Source organism: Culex quinquefasciatus, chromosome 3 (genome assembly GCF_015732765.1).
Source record: "Culex quinquefasciatus strain JHB chromosome 3, VPISU_Cqui_1.0_pri_paternal, whole genome shotgun sequence".
NCBI classification, from domain to species: Eukaryota; Metazoa; Arthropoda; class Insecta; order Diptera; family Culicidae; genus Culex; species Culex quinquefasciatus.
In genome coordinates, this window is record NC_051863.1 from 105946588 (window position 1) to 105968946 (window position 22359).

The window sequence follows — 22359 nt, forward strand, 5'->3', positions numbered from 1 at the left end:
TTAAGTCGAATTTTTCATTTGCCACGTCGATCACTCCGTGGCGCTGCAACGGAGTGAGAAATAGCGAAATTTTGATCCTTTTTGGTTTCATACAAATTAATTATTCATGTTTTAGATATTATAAACATTTCTAATTGTTAATCCAGCAGCGATTGATGGTTGGGCCATTATAACAACGAATAAATTAATAAAATGTTCGACCTATCAGCCAAAAGGTGTCGTTTTTATCGCTGGAGGTCATACACAAAAAAAAAGAAAAAATCTAAATTTGGAATTTAGCCTAATGATGGATATTTCTTTGATTTCAGGGCGTAGGCCCAAGGAAGCCCGGATTTCGCCCTATTGTTTATTTTTAAATTTTGGAGATTTTCAATCAAAACTTTTTTAAATTGTCATAACAAATGTCTTAAGTCATGTTTTTAAAGATTGAATTCATGAAATGATGAAATAAATTTATTTTTATAATCAAATAATAGCAAACATTGTAGAAGAATAACATTCAGTAGATACAACAGACTTTTTCTGAGTCGATGTTGCAGGTACCGTGGTTAAAGCAGCAATCGAGATACAGCATAAAATAATAGAAGTAAGCTATAAGAAAAATAAACTGAAAATTCCATTTAATATTTTTCTTCGGATACTGGGTGTATAAAACACAACGATTGTACATGTTAAACCCCATTTGAAATTGGGGATACTCGAATTGACAGCTAATCGATCTCAATATTGGGATCCGTTTCATACAATTCGCATTAATCACGTAATGTCTGGTTTCTGAGAGGAAAAATAATGATTATGTGTGCTAAAAATATTCAAAAATCCCATGAAAGCATATTTTAACGATCTCATTCGTATCAAATATAATTACCTGATTACTCATTTTCTCTTTCCAGTCACTGGAATCGTGTTATAAGCTATGCTCGGAGGATGGTGCTCTGGAACGCACCCCGATGTTGGAGCAAAATGTCAAGCTGTCCTTCCACATTAAATTAATTTGTCGAGATAGCACCAGTCTGGTGGTTGAGGTTCGTGTTGGAAATACGACATCATCGCACTATGGAGTCCCCAATGGGATAACCGACCAGCAGAATGGCATTTCCCGGAATCATCAATCTGTTGGTGGCGGCGGCGGAAAAAGCATGCAGAAAAATGTCGCTGATCAAAAGCGCATTTCGGGCAAAGTGCGCAGAAGCATTGACAAAAGTGTCCCAAGTGCAAAGTATCGTGATGCGGTGCGTGCGAAAAGCAACTCGACACGGTTCGTTTACCTCATTAAGGTGCAGGAGAGTGGATCAGAGCTGGGTGACAGGATCGTGTATATGGTGAGTGATTTCTTTGGATAAATGCTAAGTAGTCATCAAGAAATTGTTATTTTGCTATACATAATTGCCACATCGATTGTTTGAAAGAAAGTTGCCATTTTTGTCTGGTTGTTTCTTTAAGACAAATTTTAATTAGCATTACAATAATGGCCCTTCAGTATGGGAAACCTACTTGACCGAAATGTCAGGCTCAAGTCAGGCTTTTATAAGCGGTTATCCTTTTCACCTGTTTTCACACTACATCGGTGTGATAGCCGAGCGGTCTAGGGCACAAGTCGCCACTGTTGGTGCTGGTTATGAATCTCGTCCCACTTTTGTTTTTGCTTAGAAAAACAGCACATGCAGTGTGTAATATTAAGTAACTTTTCTCACAAAGGTGATGTGCATGCGACTTTGACACCTGTTTTTATGCTGTGTAGTGATAACCGAAATGCCGTTTATTAACATAGTTCAGTTAATATCGACAGGTATTAAAAAGTAATGTTGGTTTTGGTAAACTATAGTTTTCCTTTCAAAATTCAGTCTAGGAACATAACATTCCTATCTGTGTTAGGAAAGTGCTCAACAACATTTGCAGACATTGCAACACATTGAGTTATTTCGAGAGATAACCTATTTTGACCATATTGTAATGATAAAAGTCAAGTCTCGTTTCCGTCATTTTAACGTTTCTGCGCGAGGCGCGTAGAAAAACTCAGTTTATACTCGTATGGAAAATGTATTTGGCTTGGACTGCTCGAGTTTTCCTCCAAACAAAATCAAACCATCCACATTAACGACCCCCAGGTCATTTGTGGAGTTCGAAGGCTTGAATGGGGAGAGCATCCAAATCTCTTTCTACGATTTCCTCTAATCGAGCTTATATTAGGGATATCCATGTAATGTCATGTTCATTTGTCAAGGAACTCATTATTCATATCCAGAAGCATTTTTTGGAGTAACTTGGCTAAAGCAAGTCTAATGAATCCAATACTGCTATTGATTTTCCCGGAAAATCAAATAAAAACATGGATACTGAATAATTTTAATTGGGCATGTCAGCATATAAAAAACTGTTAATATTGTATGAACAATATTTTTAAGTATTTCCATTACCTTTATTTCCGTTGAATCAGACTTGATTAAAAATTAAAAAAAATAATTTCAAGCTTTTAAACTGCCGTTCTACGCATAATTGTCCCATGTTCGAAAAAGTGCAACCGAGAAAAACACGATTGAAATTTTTCGTCCGTTTTTGTGTTTCTACGGATAATTGTCTCGTGAGTCCCTATTCCCCATATCATCCCAGTTAGCAGTTTATCACACTTATTTGTAATCATTTTGCTATACAAAAGGAAAATAAGACACAATACGTAGTAAAACTGGTAGTATCGTGATAGAAATTACTTAGTGGGACAATTATGCGTAGAAGTACAGTGATGGGACAAACAGACTTGGTGTTGTTTTCTACGAGTTTCCGAACAAAGTACTAGATTTTATGAGTTTTTCGAAAAGTAAACGTCAAACTAAACCTAAAAAGACAACAAGTCAGAATCGACCAAAATGACATGGGACAACTATGCGTAGAACGGCAGTATAGTCATGTTAAAAAAACGTAAACTTAAAACTTGAAAAAAGAAGATTTTTTCAACACGAGTCGTACATTTGTCCAACGAGAATTACGAAATTGGATAAATACAAGGGAAAATCATGTTCTACAACATTTTTTGCATTTCCGGAAATTTACATTTTTCAGTGGAATGTTTTTTTGCCAATGGGTTCCTTTGCTTATACGTTTACTGTTCGGACAACCTGCGGGTCATGAGCTGTCTCCAGATGTGTTGCCATCTAACTCGGTTCTGGGCTGCTTCTCTCCAATTCCGACTCGGAACTCCCACACTTTCCAGTTCTTCCTCCACCTTGGTTTAACCACCGTGCACGTTGTGGCCCTCTCCGCCGCGTTCCGAATTAAACACCAACTTCACCGGCTTGATTGTCTGGTTCGGTTAGCGCGCATCCAGCGCGTCCAGCATTCTTGCGACGTGTCCGGCCCACCGAATTTGGCCAACCTTGGCGAACTTCCGAATACCTGGCTTGCCGTAGAGTTGCGCCAGTTCGTTGTTCATCCTTCTCCTCCATACATTGTTCTTACGCACGCCGCCAAAGATCGTCGAAAACTTCAAGCGCTTGTAGTTCCTCCTCGAGCACCGTCCACGTCTCGTGCCCGTAGAGGACGATGGGTCTTATCAGCGTTTCGTACATGGTTCACTTTGTACGTCGGGAAAGATGACCAGACCGTAGGGTCTTATGGAGTCCATAGTAGGCACGACTACCGGTGATGATGTGCCTTCGAATTTCTCTGCTGCAGTTGTTGTCCGACGTAACCAACGATCCGAGGTACACAAACTCCTCCACGACCTCGAACTCGTTCCCGTCGATCGTCACGCTCGGTCCAATGCGAGTCCTAAGGGACTCGGTTCCTACTGCCAGCAGATACTTCGTCTTCGCCACATTTACCTTCAATCCAACCTTATCCGCTCCCCGCTTCAATTCGGTGAACCACCTCCTCGAACGTTCTGCCGACAATGTCCATGTCGTCGGCATAGCAGATGAACTGGCTGGATCGATTGCTAATCGTGCCCACATGTTGAAGGGTTAATCTCAACAAATTTCGCTCAAATTTGGCACATATGCCACAATAAATCGATGCCTCTGTGCTCTCTTATGCTAACTAAATTGGAAAACCGGCACACTTAGAACAAGAGAGAACAGAGGCATCGATATTATAACAAATGGTTATCGTAATTGTCTCAAGAAAACGTTTCCGATGAAACGAAAACATAATTAAATAAACAAAAATATGACAAATTTATCAATCTACCATGCATTCAGGTTTGTAAACAAAAGATAAAGAATTCAAAAAGTCGTTCAGATCATAATTATATATTTTTCGTTTTGGATAACAAATTATTTATAAACTATAGAATAATTTCCTCTTGTACAAATAATAAGCAATTATGTTCCAAAGCACGCTATTCCAAAGTGCCTCCAGCGTTAACATAAAGTGAGTATTCATGTGGCCGATTCTCCAGTGCCACGGTAACATTTTATGGAACACGGTGTGACCTACGTACAAAATGATCGCATTCATTCCGGCATACAGGAACGGATTTCCGGTCCAGTAGCGCTTGACGTCAATCAGTACGTAACATATGAGCAGAAGGAAGTACGCAAGTGAAGCTGTAACCATAACGTACGACAGGGACCAGAGATTCTTGTTGACCGGAATCCATCCGTCGTTTTTGCTGAAACCGCACAGAATTCCACCTAGCAGGCCGAGGACGATTCCCCAAGACAACATCCTTCGAACGCGGCTCGTCACGTCGGTGTGGGTTAGGATGAGAATGCCACACTGAAGACCAAGGAATACCTGGAATATTGTCGGTAGACATCCGAAAGGTCCTTCCGGATCAAAGGGCATCGCGTCATACATGTACCGTGCCGTAGGGTGCTGATACAGGTGTCTTATGCCGAGGACTTGTCGGTCTATGTATCCGGTTATGCCACCCGTACAGTTGGGATACAGTAGCATTAGATGCTTGCCACCGGGGCCAAAGTAACCGCTAGAAAATAAAGAATGTAAGTCAAGAGTATCAATAAACTATGAATTTAGGTTACCTTGGACAATTTGGTACCGGAACGAAAAATATCACCAGAAGATATACAAATACGATAGTGCCAACGATAACCCAGTGCTTCCAGAGTCGCAAAATGTCCGCATGGCTTCTTGCCAGTGGATGTTGGAGTTGATCATTTTCCTGATAGCAGTACAAGTGGATGGCAGAGACAACAAAGTACGCCACTCCGAATCGTTGTAAAACTCCAAAAAGGCGAAGGTCCGCCACGGTGGGACCGTTGATCGAGTTGAGACACAATCCAATCAGAAACAGCTTGAGAGATCTCTGAAATGAACAGTAAATCTTCAATGGGTCTAGTTTTCAAGCAACAAGCCTAAGAGATCTTACAACAGCGACATTCTTCAGAATCTCGTACCGCGGGACGTTTCTACCAAGTTGCGATCGCAGCGAAATGGGAATGCACACGCCCATGATGAACAGGAACCAGGGAAAAACCAAATCGGCCACGTGAAGTCCGTTCCAGGTCGCATGTTCGATCCACCAGTAGTCACCACCGCCGCTGTTGACAAAGATCATCAGCATGATCGCAATCCCTCGGAACGTGTCTAAACTTCGCAGGCGGGTTTTCTGCGGTACGCCTGTGGCCTGTACGCTGATGGTCGGACTGTTCGGGCTGAGCTGCGGTTCCGAGGGGGTCCGAGATCGTTGGACCAAGTGGACACCATGTTGCAACAGTTTGAACAGCACGTACAGGGCAGCGGCAATCAGGGCGATCGTTATGAAGGCTGGAGATTGAATTGAATTGCACATGGAGTCATTCCAGCGAGTAGTTACTGATTTAATGGAGTCATTCTTAAGGCGTTTTTTAATTATCTAATTAAACCTGCCAACTCATTTATTGGAATTCTGGGATGAATATGTGATGATGATTGATGTTCGATTGTTATCTGCTTCAGGTGATAACGTGAGGCGAGGACATTTGAATGAGATTGTTTATGTTACATGTTTATTTTTAGCTATACTTACGTAAATAAATATTAACCGGTTCTTTGGCAGTTTCAAGTGTGCAGGCCACTCTGTTACCCTCTTCTATGCCAATATCATACACTCCAAATTCGCCCAAATTCTGGTCACTAAATTGACATACAAAAGATCTGGAAGAACGGAGGACTTAGTTGATAAGAACGAGTTTATGCTCAAATCGCGCCACATACTCGTTATCAAACGCATATTTGCCGACATTGCGGTCAAGCACTTTTAAGCTCAGCTTTCGAGCGATGCCCAGTTTAAACACGTTGTTTACCACCGGTGGATTGGCACCACCCTTGATTTCCTGCACTCTAGTGTAGGGGCACTAGATAGAGCGAGCGAGAAGCCAATTAATTGTTGATCTAATTAAAGTATCACTTGTTTTGCCAATTTCACTTACCCGCTCGCATTCATCGGACAGTGAATAGAGATAGTAATTCTGGGACCCACGTACGGTCGCGTTGATGAAAGCTTCGTCCACCCCCAACGACCACAGGTCGAGGCCACGGAAATAGCGCTCGGTGTATTCAATCATCCTGGCTAAGCTGCGGCACGACCGAGACTGGCAGCCATTCGTCCTCGTCAACCAAACAACAGCCAGCAACCCGACAAGGTAGTGGGACTGAAGTCGAAAGCAGCAGACATCAAAAGCACGAAAGCGAAAGCACAACCAAAACACAACTCTGCCAGCGATGCTCGTCTGCCTTGAAACACTTTTGGCACAGGCAAATCGTGTTTGATGGTATGTGGTGTGAAGAGAGTACACGAAAGAAATGCGGGTTTGATAGGCCCTCAGCCACGGTGGGTTTGTGAGATATTTATTGTTTTTAAATTTCATTGTGTGTCCCTTAAACAAGTTTTGTAGAGTTTCCTTGAGAGATGGTTTAAAAAAATCTGAACTTTGAATTTTGAATTAATTTTAGTTGATTGCACTCACGATTGCACTTCTATTTATTAGACAATACTGAAGCTCTCTGAGTTTTTTACTCTTTTTCAACATTTAATCAGGTTGTTTTTTAACGACACAAACTTTGAAAAATATTTCAAACGGCTTTTTGGAGATTTTATCAATTAAACTTTTTTAATTAGCAATGTATGGTATCAATCGAAAACATAATTGAAAATCTCGTAACGCTTTCAATCATAATATATTGAATAAAAAGTCTGTTTATTAATATTTATCTATCTTCTCTCAACATCAAGAAAAGATACCGAATAGATTACTAACAATGAAATTAATCGTTTAACAAGTAAAATTATGAAAATTAATTTTAATTACCCTTTTTGCCATCAATTGCTAAATAATTAATGAGTTACCAGCTTAAATCAAAGTTATTTATAAATATTTGCCAGTCTTTGCAAAATCCTCAAAAAAAAATCTCGTGAGTCGATCATTCGAAAAGATATTCTCCGAGGACTTCGTATGATCGAGTCTGCTTTGTCTTTAGAAATTTAAGAGAAATTGTGATATAGCTAATTCCTAACGTTTTCCACAAAGTTGCTCCACGGCTCCGAGGATTTGTCTGAAACACACACACGAGCAATTGTTCCTCTTGCGCCACTTATCCCTATTCAATATTCATTAATTGGAAAAAATAAGTTTTGAAGCCATGTTTCGTTAGTCAAGAATCAATAGACATCATTTGATGGATGATTCAAAATGATTTTCAATAACCATGGATGATATTTTGTTTTTAAATTGAGAACGAATTTTAAAGTCCCGTGATTTTTTTTCGATTCCCAGCTGTTCCAGCTGGGGAAGTAAAACGTCGGTCCCGGCGCCTCAGTTGGTATAAAGACAAACAACACCACCAATCAAGCCTGCTCCGGTGGAATCGCTGGCGACGGTTTTACTCGCAATCCAAAGGTCGTCAGTTCGAACCCTGGGATGGAAGGTTGCTTGAAGTCTAGCTTGAAGTAGAAAGAGGTTTGGGTGCACTCCTCATTCAAGTTTTTGGACTTTAGGGTTCGAGCAGAAACTTGCAATAGAGACCACAAAAGATCTGGGGGTTTTAAAGTGATGGTTAGATGTTTTTTTTTGATTCTGCGTATTTTTTTTTTAATTTGTAGAGGTCATTGAGTGTAACAATAAAAAAAAGTTTTAGAGCAGACAAAAATAAAACAAAAATTTACAATTTACAAAGTGAAAGTTGTACTCGCATTCTTGTAGATTATTTTTTTAAATTTTTACCAGCTTTGCAAAGTTTTTACCTCTCAATCTTTATATTGTTGTTGGAATGAATAGATAAACAAACGCTGAAGAATTTTAAAAAGATTTTGGAGTTTGTTATATCATTTTTTTCATAGAATAGTTGTTGACGTTACTGCTTTTAATTTTAATACCAAAATTAATCTAGTGACTTCACATAAGGCACTGCACGTGTTGGAAAAGAAGTGCTACTTTAAAGAGGGATAACTATGGAAATATGAGATTACAATAAAAATTATAAAAATATAAAAACTGAGTATTTTAACATATAAAATACCATTATTATTTTGTTTAGATGAAATATGACTTTTTTAACCAATCTTCTATCTTTGACCTATGGTAATTTTGTTGTTGAATTAAAGCTCTAGAATCATTTATTTGGTCTTTAACATATCAGCGATTCACATTCACACACAAGTTTCGTTTGGGTTTGATTCAACTTTATAAAAATCACCGTTGTCACTGCGCTAATAAAAACCTGTTCCTAATTTCCAGAATTTATTTTATTTTTCAATTTATTTGCAAGAAAACACGAATCAAAATCTAAGACAAATAAAGAAGAAAGGCCTGCCACACACACTAACAGTGGAGCGTGTCAACTAAACCAGTGATGCCAGAATACTTTTTCTAAAAATGCCTCTTTTCTTTAGTTTCTCCCAATCATTTCGTCACAAATTGCAGCAAACGCCCGTCACACAAGCATTGCTTTGTGTAGTTGTAGTTACATGAAGTTCCAAAGAAACTTACTGCATATTATTGAGCATAATCTAGACACCAGCGCATAGACTGCTCCAGAAAAAGCATTTTAACTTAGAGCAATTCCTGCTCAAATCAGGAATTTTTCTGGTACTTTTGTACCCGACCCTCTCCGATTTCAATGAAACTTTGTAGACATGTTGTCCTAGTCCTATATGAGCAATTTTTGTGCATATGGAGCCAATAGTACTCGAAAATAACATTTGAGGAGGGCGTAAGGTATTTAAATATTTTTGTATTTTGTAATTTAAAAATTACTGTATCTCGAAGCCGTTGCGTCGTATCAAAAAGTGGTCAAAGACAAACTTGTAGGAAATTGGACGGGCTTTCTGAAAAAATACACTGAAACAAAAATACACGCCACATCTATGAGATTTTTAATTTTAAGTCTAAAACTTAAATTTAAAGGTGATGTCACGATTTTTTCGTTCAAAATTTTTGAAGAAATAGTTTAAAATGTTACCAAAAGACTGACGAAAAATGCAGTATGGTATGTCTCTTCTGAAAAAAAAAAAAAAACAAAAATCATTTACTAAAACTGTTGTTTTGAAAGTTGTCTAAGCGTCAAAATTTTCAAAAACCAGTAAAGAGGATCGATTTTCCAGACAATTTTACATAAAAGTCTCCATATTGACCATAATCCTATGTCTAAGCCTTGGGAAGATACAGCGGTTAAAAAATAAAAATGTTGAAAAAACGTTTTATTTGGTGGTTTTTGGCAATTTCTATATGACAGACTTGGTTTTTCAGTCTAGTAAATATTTTCACCGGAAAGCTCGTCCAATTTCCCATAAGTTTGCCTTTGATAGCTTTTTGATTTATATCGTTTTTATATCTACGTAAGCAAATTTACTGTCCTGGTTTCTACCACACTGAAAAAAATATTCTTTTTTCAGTTATTAGCAATGCAATTAAGCTTATATCTGTAAGCCCTTACATCCAATTGAAATGTTGTCAAAGGCAAACTTATGGGAAATTGGACGAGCTTTCCGGTACAAAAGTACCAGAAAGATTTGAGCTGGAATTGCTCTTTATTATTTATCATGATTTATGAAGTATCATGCACAAGACATTTTTTAGGCACACTGTGTACAATACACTGGCTGATAAAATGTGCCCATGTATTTGTGCAGTACTTTTGTTCACTCAATGAACGCTTTGAGCATGAAAAAAAAGTGCCTGAGGTATAAGCAAACAGAGTGTAGTGCCGTTGTACGTGTGAGAGAGTATGCGTATGTTAATGAATGAATGAATGGTCTGCAGTATGAATGATTGCATACTTTCATTCAGTGGGCAAAATTTCTATACCCAGTACGAAGCGATATCGGTTGAGAAAGGTTTCAGAATAATGGAGCTCTGTGATATAACTTAGTAACAAAAAAATGTTTCAAAAATATCACAATATTTCATTGCGTGTTTTTTTTAAATAATTTTTAAAATGCTATTTTATTGTTTCCCAAAGTAAAAGTTCAGTATCAGTATATGCTGGTTTAATACTGTACCGTATGTTTTAAATATATTCGGGTTATGTAAAAAAAAACAAATGTGTAACAGTTAAGTAGTAGTCTTTTAGAAATAGCTGCTTGTGCGCATCTTACGCTAAATTCGTATTTAACTTCTTATGAGATAGAGCAATCCCAGCAAACGAGCGAATAGTACAAACACGTGACCAGTTTGTCGTCCTTATTTCGTAGCTCCTCATCGGGCACGGTTTTCTTCTTGTCCTTCTTTTTGTTCTTCCCCTTCTTTTGCTGGGCCCGGAACGTGTCCAGTCGGGGCTCGTTAGCCGATCGTGCACCGTTGATTTTGACCGCGTCAACCGAATCTCCGGCATCGTCCACGTCGCTCTCGTTTTGATCGTTCAAATGGTCTATCGAATCGAGGTTTTCACAGCTGTTTTTCTTGGAATTGTTGTAACTGTTGCGACGCCGCCGCCGACGAGCCTCTCCGATTGCCAGTGTGGCCGAGTTGTGCATGTAGTCGTCCATTTGTCTGTGGCTATCGTTGTCCTTGGAGGACAGCAGCGAAGAGGACGATTCCGCGTTTGAATAGTTTCGATCCTTTTCGTCGCACTCGTCTATCAGCTCCAGCTGGTCGAACTGGTTGCCCGTTGGAATGTCTCGCTTTGAAATGTGAAAAAATAAATAAATAAATTATTTAAAACTGAAGATTAAAATGCTGATAAAACATATTGCAACAGAATTCGGATTTTGAAATTATACAATTAAAAAAAGTTTTGGACTACTTCTAAATATTGCAGGAAGAAAGGGAGTTGTCGAAAGAATTAAACCACTGAACAAAGGAGCTCAGCGTTAGGCATAAAATTTTTACAGTTTAATTTTAACATCGCATTGAAAAATAAATAAAACTTTCTATTTAATGATATAATTTCACATATGTTTTATTGTTGTTTTGTATTATAATCTTTGTTACGGTATTTGTGAATGACTTCCAACAGTTATAAACTGATTAAACTGGCTGAGGACCACTGAATCATCGAGTGACATTTAGAGCTTTCCCAATACATGAGACGTTCTTTCCATGATTCTGGGTAAAATAGTTTGATACCATAGTTATTTAAAAACATTTCTTTTGTTTAATTATAAATCCAAAAATTTTCAATGTATTTTCAGTATATTTAACAAACGTCAAAAATATTTTAAAAAGTAAAATAAGTGTTTTATATAATGCTATTTGCGTTCAAAATTGCAGTTTATGACCAAAAAATAAAATTTTTAAATATTAATTTTTAAGAGCAAACGAACTCTTGTGCAACTGATTTTATAAAACTTTATAATCCGAAAAGCAGGAGCAGGAAAGCAAAAATATTCGAATTAGTTCATTATTCTTTATGTTACCAAACAGCTGATTTATAAAATCAGTAGACAAAACTCACCTTATTTATATCACCGTTCAGATCGTTGAGTACGACGAGCTCGATTCTCTCGCCACTACAGGAAGCCGTTTCTGCCGTTGCCGTAGCTGGATCGACGGTCGAGCTGCTGGCACCACTGCATTCCCCCTCCGGCATGGTCGCCACTATCGTTTTACTGTTGGAGGCCATCGCGGCAAGGCTCATCGCTCCGGAAGCTGTAGCCATGCCCACGTCCAAGTTGTCGTGCAGATCCCTGAAAAAGAATCTCCTAGATGCAAATATTCCACAGCAGTGCAAAAATCGCGGTCAAATTGGTGCAGGTTGTGAGTCAATTAGCTAAATCACGCCGACTGATTAGTGATGGGAGGGAACCTTCGGGTGACATTCCAACACCAACCGTGCCCCATACCCCTCTGGTTTGTGCCACCGAGCTCCACAGTGCACTATGGGGTATTTCCATATAAGCGAGCGGCCAAAAATATTTTTTTGCTTTTTTGTGACTTTTTTGTGTTTGTGTATAATGAAAACAAATGAATTTTGATATTTTTCCAAAAAAAAGTTTAATTTTCGATTTTTTCATATATTTGAGGCCACATGCATTAAAGTGGTGAATTTTAATATTCTTGCTCTGTCTATTTGATGCACGGAATGGCGGTTTATGCTATGTTAAAGTTTCTGATTTACGTTCAATCTCCCTCCTCTTTTCTTGAGTTTAAATCCACCTCTCTTTGAAGACCCCCATCCCCTCCAATTAAAATTTGATTTTTGCGGTGTTTTAGAATTTTAGACGGTTTATTTTATGGAACATTGTATGGATTCTCGTCCACGTTTTTGGTTGATCCACTTGCAAAATTCACGTTTTCCACGATAAATACTTCTAAATCAAAATCACTATGTAACCGATTGTCTTTAGATTACTTAAAATATGAACTTCTTCTATGGGCTTTTGTATACCTCGTTTTGAAGCTACAGAACAGCATGCGTAGTTTTTCCTCTGTGGGTTTTTCCTGAGTTGATCATGTGATGGTTCTGCAATGTTGTAATTCTTACAAACACGCAGAAAAATGTTTTGTAGATTCAGCCTGTACGAGGTTTGATTCAACAAAATATTTTGTTGAATATAATCAACAAAATTGTTGCATTAAATCAACTCTCATGTTTTGTTGTTTCAAATCGGGTTTTTTTGTTGATCAAAATTTGACAGAAGCTCGTTCAAATCAGATTTTTGTTGAAGCAACGTCGATTTTTTGTTGAAACAACCCTGATTATTTTTTCAAAATAAGGTTAGTCTTTCAATTGAATTAACAAATGTTGAATAGGAATAAAAATAGTCATTATTTATTAATATTTGCATTTTTTTTATCGTATAGAAAACAATTCGATGTGGTCCTCCATGTGTTGCACCTTGTTCGGCCCATGTGCCGTTTCGCTGCTTTTGAACCGCACCTGGTGGCACCGCCGCCTCCTGATGAACCGACGAGTTTGTAAAGTTGCCTCCCGCGTTGAATGAGCCATGTTGTCATTGGCGTTCCGGTAAACCGTGGTTACGTTGTTTTCCGCAGAAGTCTGCAAGGATGGTAGAGGATCAAAAGGGTCATTTGAAGTAAAATGCTAGAGCGGCTTACCAAGCATGTTCTGTCGAGTGGTTGGGGAGTTTCGTGAATCTGCAAAACATCTTTAACTTCAAGAGATGGCAGCTTGCGCATATCAATTGTTGATGATGAGGTGGCCTAGCTGGTGGAGGTGAAATCGGCACGAATAGCGCACTGACTTCTCGCATTGTATAAAACGACGGGATCGGGATCAAACACACGAACGAAATTCTCGCACGGAACAAAACTTGTCCACTCAAATCAAATTCAAGAAAAACTTAACATTTTGACATATAGCGGGCACGTGTAAACAGCATTAAATTTAATTAAAATCAAAAAACATAGTTAAGTTGATTCAACGCCGATTATTGTAGAATCAACGCAATATTTTTGTTGATATTTCCAAAAAGATTTGGCAAAACACACAGAGTAGATTCAACTCAAAATGTTGAGTTGTTTCAGTTGGTTTTGAGATCTGTTTCAACAAAAAATCGTCAAGTGAAAACAACAAAATATTTTGTCGATTCAAATAGGCCTGATTTTTTTGCGTGAATATACTCGAAAGCAGTTCTCACGTTTTCAGAATAGTGCTTCGTTATATCGTACAGGGACACTACGGTATTATTATCCATACTTTCAAAAGAACACAACAACGAACTGATATGAATATTCGACGAATCGTTTCTGTAAAATACTTAGAATAGGAATTTCTAATTTTATTAAACGTACCTAAGTACCGTAAACTGGGGTGACTTTGATAGCCCGGGGTGACATTGATAGAAATTTGATTTGGCCACTATTTTTGATACATCCAATGTAACAGTCACATTTTGCATATATGTTCGATAATAAGCTTTCCCTTAATGCTTACATACTCAAAATTCTCAAAAATGTTTAAATATTAATTTGACGGGCATTTGAAAACCTATCAAAGTCACCCCGGGCTATCAAAGTCACCCCAGTTTACGGTACCAACAAAGTCATGAATATCAAATCAATTTCAAAACATACATAGCAGGTACGTCATTTCTGCCTCCGCAGGTAAATAATGTGATTTTAACCAAGCGTATACGCGAAATCATTAATTTTCTTGCATGAATCAAAATGTTCAAAATGGCATAACTCAAAAGTGCACATAAGTGCACTTTGAAATTGGAGACAAGTTAGGACATGGTTCAAATTTTAAGCTGCAAAATTTTCAGATCGCACAAATGCACACAAAAAAGTACTCCATTAACAAAGTCGAAAAAACTAAATTTTGAATAAAAATCCATCTTTTTGATTTTTATTATTTTTTTAGCCTATAAAAGTGTGTTTTGTAAAATGTTATTGAAAAGTTGAATCAATTACCTTTCTGAATATATATAATGATGCAGGAAAAATACATAAACAGCTACACAGTATAACTATGAAAAATAATCATTTTTGTCAAAAAACATGTTTTTCTTACCATTTTCGCCTTTGAAGGTCTGCAATTCAGTGAATATTGAACCTACAACTTTCAAACTCCGGATTTTTCTTAGTTAGAATGTTTATTTTCGAAAAAAATACCAAAAAAATAATTAGAGTATGTCGGTTTTTCGATTTATGGCCGCCTGAAACCCCATAGTGCAGTGGTCAATGCTTAGTGGGAGGGAAGCATTAGGTGTGAGTTTATATGTTCGTTAGAGTGACCTCTTTTGCTCGACATTCAAAAATGAGAGGTTAAAAACAAATTTTCATTGTGATTCCAGATCCTCCCTTATTCAGTTAATTTTATAATCGAAATTTAAGCATGCATGATTGACAATAATTTTGGATCACTCTAATAAGTGCGAAAACATAATCAAGTTCTCCCACCGGCCAACCTCACACACACACACACACACACACACACACACACACACACACACACACACACACACACACACACACACACACACTGTCAATCAACCCAGCTTTGAGCTTGGAATTAGTCGTCGACAATGCGTTTGAATCATTCGACAAAGTGAATTAATTGCGATCGCTGGACTAGCTGTGTGACCGCGCGGTTCAAGGTTAAAATTCCACTGTGTCTCGCGGCACGCAAATGAGAACCAAAACTTAGCTTTTATTGTTATTTTGTACTGCTTCCGTTGTTTTCCATTTCAAAATAATGATAGGTTGTCTTTAAAAAGCACATTTATACAAATTTATTGAATTTATAAATTTGTGATAACTTTGATTTAAGTTACCTTTACAACAGGAACGCATCGAAATGATTTTGATTCAATAAATAAGCTTTGGTTTAAATTTTATAACAAAACTTTGCTAAATTTTTCCTGTGTTCTTTCGATGCATGACTACGTCGGAAAATATTCGCTTGCTTTTACAAAGAAATTCACATTTCGTTTTCTTTAGTGAACTGTTATGCCGAACTGACCACTGACTGGGAACTGTTTCGGTATCTGAACTGTTTAGCTCTGGGGCAGCGATAATTAAATCTTATCTGCCTACGAAATATCACTGTTTTATCATTGGTTTCAGTTTGTTTGTCCATGTAAAAATTTGGGATGCTAATCATAAGGGTTTGTTCAAATGTTACGTTACAAAGGTATGCTTTTAAAGCTATCTTCTATTTTTCACAACACAAAAAAAATAAATGAAAATAAAACATATTTCAACTCAAAACCGCAATTGTTATTATAAACCAACTCTTATGCAACTTTAATATTATTTTTTAGACAGCAATTTCCTAAAACAAACAAAGACACAAAAGTTGAGAAATAATTATAAAAGGGTAATTCTCTACCAACTCACACGAAATCGGGAAAAGTTGCCCCGACCCCTCTTCGATTTGCGTGAAACTTTGTCCTAAGGGGTAACTTTTGTCCCTGATCACGAATCCAAGGTCCGTTTTTTGATATCTCGTGACGGAGGGGCGGTACGACCCCTTCCATTTTTGAACATGCGAAAAAAGAGGTGTTTTTCAATAATTTGCAGCCTGAAACGGTGATGAGATAGAAATTTGGTGTCACAGGAACTTTTATGTAAAATTAGACGCCCGATTTGATGGCGTACTCAGAATTCCGAAAAAACGTATTTTTCATCGCAAAAAACACTAAAAAAGTTTTAAAAATTCTCCCATTTTCCGTTACTAGACTGTAAAATTTTTTGGAACATGTCATTTTATGGGAAATTTATTGAACTTTTCGAATCTACATTGACCCAGAAGGGTCATTTTTTCATTTAGAACAAAATTTTTCATTTTAAAATTTCGTGTTTTTTCTAACTTTGCAGGGTTATTTTTTAGAGTGTAACAATGTTCTACAAAGTTGTAGAGCAGACAATTTCAAAAATTTTGATATATAGACATAAGGGGTTTGCTTATAAACATGACGAGTTATCGCGATTTAACGAAAAAAAGTTCGTACCGCCCCTCCGTCACGAGATATCAAAAAACGGACCTCGGATTCGTGATCAGGTACAAAAGTTACCCCTTAGGACAAAGTTTCACGCAAATCGAAGAGGGGTCGGGGCACAGCTTATAGCTTACAGCTGGCCGCGCAAAAATGGTCAGTTTTGGGCGTTAATAACTGAGCGGGAAAAAATCCTAAAAATATGGTGTATTCGGGAAAGTTGTTCAAAATTTAATGAACTTTAAGCGATTGGAGGGAGGGGTTCCCGTGGTCAGAATGAGCTCAAATTTGGAATTTAGCCTAGTGATAGGTCAATCTTGGAAAAACAAAAATATGGTGTCTTCGGGAAAGTTGTTCAAAATTTAATGATGGTTCTACATTTGGTATACCTTAGGTATATGTTATAAGAATCGGATAGTCCACAGGTAAAAAAGTAAAACAGTTGCTTTTCTCCACACATTTTGACGATTTTTCCCATACAAACTTCAAGCGAATGGAGGGAGGGGTTCCCGTGGTCAGAATGAGCTCAAATTTGGAATTTAGCCTAGTGATAGGTCAATCTTTGATTTCAGGGGGTAGCCCCAAATAAACCCGGATTTGGACCACCCTAATAACTATGCTGGGGCCAATGTTTCGAAAATGTTCAGACTTTGAAGGTCTGTAAAGAGCTCCAGAGTGTCCAAAACATCAATGTAATTTATACCAAAACTTGCGCAACGATCTGGCCTATACACCAGTGATGTTGAAAACAAACGCATTAGCGCCCAAAGTGCCTAAAAAATCGCCCACCGGAACAAGCTTCTGAATGACCGCCACAAAGTTGTTTTTCCTACATCCTTTTGTGTAAACCGGCCTATTTCTAACCGATGTCGATGAATCTTGTTGCATTTGTCCTGGATAATATCTCCAACAAGGTTTATCCGTAGTTGATGCATTTACCATATTTTACAGGGGAAAATAAATTTCAAAAATAAAAATCTCTTTGTGTGTATGTTGTGTAGAGTAGATCGTTATGTTAATCAATGCCATTGAAAAATTTTGCACCCACAAAAGTAAATTTTAGTGATTGAAATCACTTTCTAGCAAATTAAACAAGTTTTTGCTTGAAAATTACATTGACTCACAATGTTTTTTTTGAATATATTTTTTTTTGAATGATATCGGTAATTACATTTATTTCAAAAATTGTACCAACTGTTTGATTTGATAGCCAACAGCGCGCGGTAGACCAAAGTCCCCCTACCAAAAACAAACCACAAAGCAGTTTTGGCATTGGGTGGCCCTGGCAATTTTGGACACTGCTTTTCATCAACCGCCACATGGCCTCACAACCAAAAACGTGCCACAGACTAGTCACCAGGGGTTCAACGGAGAAGGGGTTAACTAAGGTAACTCAAATTTGAAGTTTGAGGATGATTAATTTTATTAATATGCAAAGAATTGCACTCAATTTTTATCTTTTCTATATTTTTGTTAGCCAAACGTCCCAAAACCCCAATTAGCCCCCTTTTGAAAACAAGTGACTCGGTAGTAATTGGACCTGATTTATCCTGCCCCAACCAGCGCTGCTTACTTACGCGTTGATAATCTTGGTGTGGTTCATGGTTCCTCCCAGCGACCAGGGTTCCGTTTTACGTTGCTGATTGGCCTGGTACTGCGGGATGCCACTCTTGGTCGGGTTGTAAACGCCCTTGCGATTGTGCTTCTTTCTGCCCGGAATCCACAGAATCCGCAGACCGCCCGAAGATTTACCCTTGGACGAAGAAGACATTCTGGCCATTGCGTCAGGTTGCGAAGTTCAGATGCAGATAGTTAGAGATTCTTCCGAGATGTGATCATAAATGAGGATGAATGGAGGATGACTGGGCGAAAGTGTTGATGATTCGGTGATCGTGGTCGAGAGTGCGTTGTTCAGATACCTGATCTTGAAGTTTTGCGACGCGACACAACTGGTTTTTTCCGATCAAGACATAATTTTGCACTTCACAAAAGAAACAACTGGACGGATTGGAATGAAGAAAGATCAGTTCACTGTTTGAGCTACGATTGCACTTCACCAAATGAATTCACTAAGCAAGTGGAAATTATTCATAACATCACATCTCAGAAATATTGCAAACTCGACAAATATCAAGCATTGTCCAGAAATTTAACTAAAAATTGAAAGATTAATCACAAACGAAACGCTCTGCCGTACATGTCTACATCTTCCATTTTATGCTGGCTGTTGTAGACGTCAAAAGGTAAGATCGCCAGGCAATCATTCATCCGAGGGTAGTATGAATTCATTCACAAACACAGCGACTCATCTGAATGAATTGTCTCACTACAACCACGGCAAAGGAGGTGTTGCACTCGGTAAATATACAAAGCAGACGTTTGTGTGTTGCTCACACACGTGCATGCTTCCACGTGGTCACTGATACATATATGTTTTAACTACCGTACAGCAGGGTTGCATTACGCTTGGGGATGAAAAGCATATATATTTTTGTATAATCTTTATTTGATTATTCATGACAATAGCAAAATTAACTCTTTGTCCAATTCATTTTTATTAATCGGGAAAAATAAGCAAGGGAACAGCAAAAGGTGTTTTAAACTGGAATCGAGTAAGCAATAGCCCAGTGTAAAGTGAGTAGGAAAGTTTCTGTCAATAGCTTTGCAAAATAATTTGTTAAAATATATAGTTAGAAACAGCAAATTGGATAGAAATAGATAGAAACAGGACAGAATCCATAACCTGCCAGATATATGAATATGAGATGATTCCCTATATGTACCAATTTTGAATCATATCGAATGAGGTTGTTGAGTGTAGGTATGGGAAATTGATAAAAAATGAATGGGACTGAGTATCGTTCGCAGTGGCGTTGTTTCGCCAAAAAAAATTCAATTGTAAGATTCGCATTTTTAGTTTTTTTTTTCAAATCAAAATGGATTTTTTAAGTCAAAATTCGACGTTCTACATCATGCTCCTAAACAACCTCAACAAGTTTGATTAGCCAAGAGCCAAAACGCAAGGATTTTAACGGTTTAATCCCAATTAGACTTAAAAGATTTTGATTCGGACTCAGTACACCAACGGGGATAATACTCTAAATTGACCTATTTTCGGATGCTTTTGAGAAAGCTACGAGGGTGGGATTTTAACCAAGGGATTTCTAAACCACATTTTTGGAATCGTGCAGGTTAATTAGCGGTCCATCACAATTCAACCATCGTCATGAGCATTTCCACTCTGTGCTGCATAACTCGGCACCTGACATGAATCCTGCGGTTTCAAGTTATTTGTCAAATCCATTGTTGAAATTTTGCCGCGTGGTAGACGAAATCATTGTCTAATAAACCATATTTCATTTCCATTCCAGAGCAACTCATCGGTGCTGAAAATAGAGAATTTATTCCCTAACAAACGGTACAACATTACGGCCACAGTGCTGAATTCAAACCGCGAATATATCTACGTAAAAAAGCAGCAGCAATTCCGGACCTTACCGCGCGATTACACCCCCGGTATGATTTCAAACATTGACGTGCTTAATTATCAAACAAGCCGCGAAAATGATTCCCTGTTGGACGCCGTGATTGCGTGGAGGCCCGCCGTGGGTGAGTAAATTTCATTGATTAAATTATTATGCAAATAGTTTATTTTGGCACGAAATCTGGCTGGCGAATTGTGGTACCACGTGTATTGAATTAGAATAAAATCAGGCAATTTTTGTCATCAAAGAGTATTAAGTGACCAGCATAACTGAAAGAGACATTGCTAATTAATTTGATAAAGAGTAATTTATTGATAGAATTAAATACTACAAATCAGTTTATTACATTGAAAACTGCCTGCAAATGACAACCCAACCCCTTTCAAGTGACTTAAACTTGCATTTTTCACTGAAAAACTACATCAAATTATTTTTTTTTTGAGCTTTGCCAATATCAATAAAAAGTATCAATGGATACTTTAAGCAGCATGGGATTAATCCTGAAGCAACTTATTTTACTTATTCCATATTCCATTATACTACATACCATTTCAGATATGACATGCCACTACGAGATTCTACATTATGTCAGCGATGCCCCAGACTACCAGTTGAAACCAATAGACGTGCAACAGGTATGTACATGAAGATCAGTTCAACCTCATCAGAGTATGGATTTAGTTTGCACCAAATGATGTACACTTATTTAGCTCAACCAACAAAGGGTCACGTGTTTGTGTGATTTTCAGCCACAGGAGCTATATCGGTATACGATCCACTCGTTGAAGCTTAGCTCGGAGTACGTGATAGCGGTCCGGGCGAAGAATACCAAGAATCCGGTCCGGGAAAGTGAACTGCAGTGGCACACGTTCCACACGCCCAGCTGCATCGACTGGCACAACAGCAGCGCAATTTGCGGTAAAAAATGAATCGTCCCACATTCGTATAGGAGCGGCCGTGGCTGACTGGTTACGGTGTTCGCTTTGTAAGCGAATGGTCCTGGGTTCGATTCCCATCTGCTCCCAACGAGAAAGTATAGGAAATATAAATCTTGAAACTCTGAACATGTACGAAAAATCAAAGTCGCTCGAGTCGGGGTTCGATCCCCCGTCCTTTGGATGGGTAAGCAAAATGCTAACCACTAGGCCATCGCGACTTGGTGAGCTATGACTGGAATTAGGAATACTGTTACCACCATCAACTATATACGCGCTGGGTCCTTGTCCATTTGACAAGGGTTCGGAAGTTCTAAATAACGTTTGAATCCGATTGGTCCAAACGTTCTTCAGGGCGGGGCTTGTCGACAAAGCTGAAGTACCTCGCGCTCGGCTAGCCAGCGTAGAAATGGGTCACCGAAGCTCGGCAGAGCTAACACCTTCAAATGCCTATGCGAGTTATTTGCATGTATAGAATGAGAGCTAAAAATACATGGAAACAACTCAATTTGTAAGAAGCGACCGCGTGGTCCCGTTTGGTTGGTTGCACACACACACACACACACACACAAAATGAATCGTCCCACATTCGTATCAGTTTCATTTCATAACGAACGGGTCTCACGTGTTATCATCGTCCCTACGTGTCCAACTAATGTTTTGTATTCTCTTTTATGAATCAACCCTACCCCACATTCACCCCACCTCCTGTAGCGCCGGAAAACGTGGCCAATGTGCGTGCTGAAGCGGTCCACCTGGCCGGGGACAATTATCAGTTCAACATCAGCTGGGATAAGCCCCGTTTCGTGCCGGATTATTACGTCGTCAAACTGTACGATTTGAACCTGGCCCACCTGGACGACTTGGAAGCGGAAGCTAGCTCGGACACGCGGAATGTTAGTGGGGTAGGTCCTGCGACCAACGAGAATTGAACTATTTTTATAATTTTTGAGTTACGTTTGCTTTGGCTCAAATTGATAATCTAGTTTTAAAATATGTGGGTGAAATCGGTTGCACTATAGTTTTGAGCAAAACGAGCTTATATTTAGAATAAAGCCAGTTATGGCGCCGTTTCTTGGCCATTTGTGGAAATACTCTGTACCATCCAGCATTTTGTTTTCATTATTTTACATTTTAGAGATTTTAAAAAAGGATAAACTTT

At 38.3% G+C, this 22359-nt stretch overlaps 3 protein-coding genes across 8 annotated transcripts in view; 1 reads left to right on the forward strand and 2 right to left on the reverse strand.

The window, feature by feature from the left end:
• The window catches only part of LOC6030844 (tyrosine-protein kinase receptor torso), a 47042-nt gene that overhangs the window by 7067 nt on the left and 17616 nt on the right, over positions 1-22359 (forward strand). For all 6 annotated transcript variants that reach the window (XM_038259249.1, XM_038259248.1, XM_038259252.1 and 3 more), the window contains 5 exons: positions 894-1322; positions 20149-20386; positions 20818-20897; positions 21012-21180; positions 21912-22102. In XM_038259249.1, coding sequence (XP_038115177.1) covers positions 894-1322; positions 20149-20386; positions 20818-20897; positions 21012-21180; positions 21912-22102 — 1107 coding nt within the window. The remainder of the gene's footprint in view (positions 1-893; positions 1323-20148; positions 20387-20817; positions 20898-21011; positions 21181-21911; positions 22103-22359) is intronic.
• LOC6030847 (heparan-alpha-glucosaminide N-acetyltransferase) lies at positions 4217-6722 on the reverse strand. Its single transcript, XM_038259255.1, has 6 exons — positions 6369-6722; positions 6154-6293; positions 5966-6093; positions 5327-5724; positions 4980-5263; positions 4217-4924 (listed from the first exon to the last, which is right to left on the reverse strand). The coding sequence occupies exons 1-6, from the start codon at positions 6501-6503 to the stop codon at positions 4273-4275; spliced, it is 1737 nt and encodes a 578-aa protein (XP_038115183.1). The 5' UTR covers positions 6504-6722; the 3' UTR covers positions 4217-4272.
• Positions 10338-19039, reverse strand: LOC6030846. Its single transcript, XM_038259256.1, has 4 exons — positions 18697-19039; positions 18355-18549; positions 11830-12061; positions 10338-11056 (listed from the first exon to the last, which is right to left on the reverse strand). The coding sequence occupies exons 2-4, from the start codon at positions 18546-18548 to the stop codon at positions 10553-10555; spliced, it is 930 nt and encodes a 309-aa protein (XP_038115184.1). The 5' UTR covers position 18549; positions 18697-19039; the 3' UTR covers positions 10338-10552.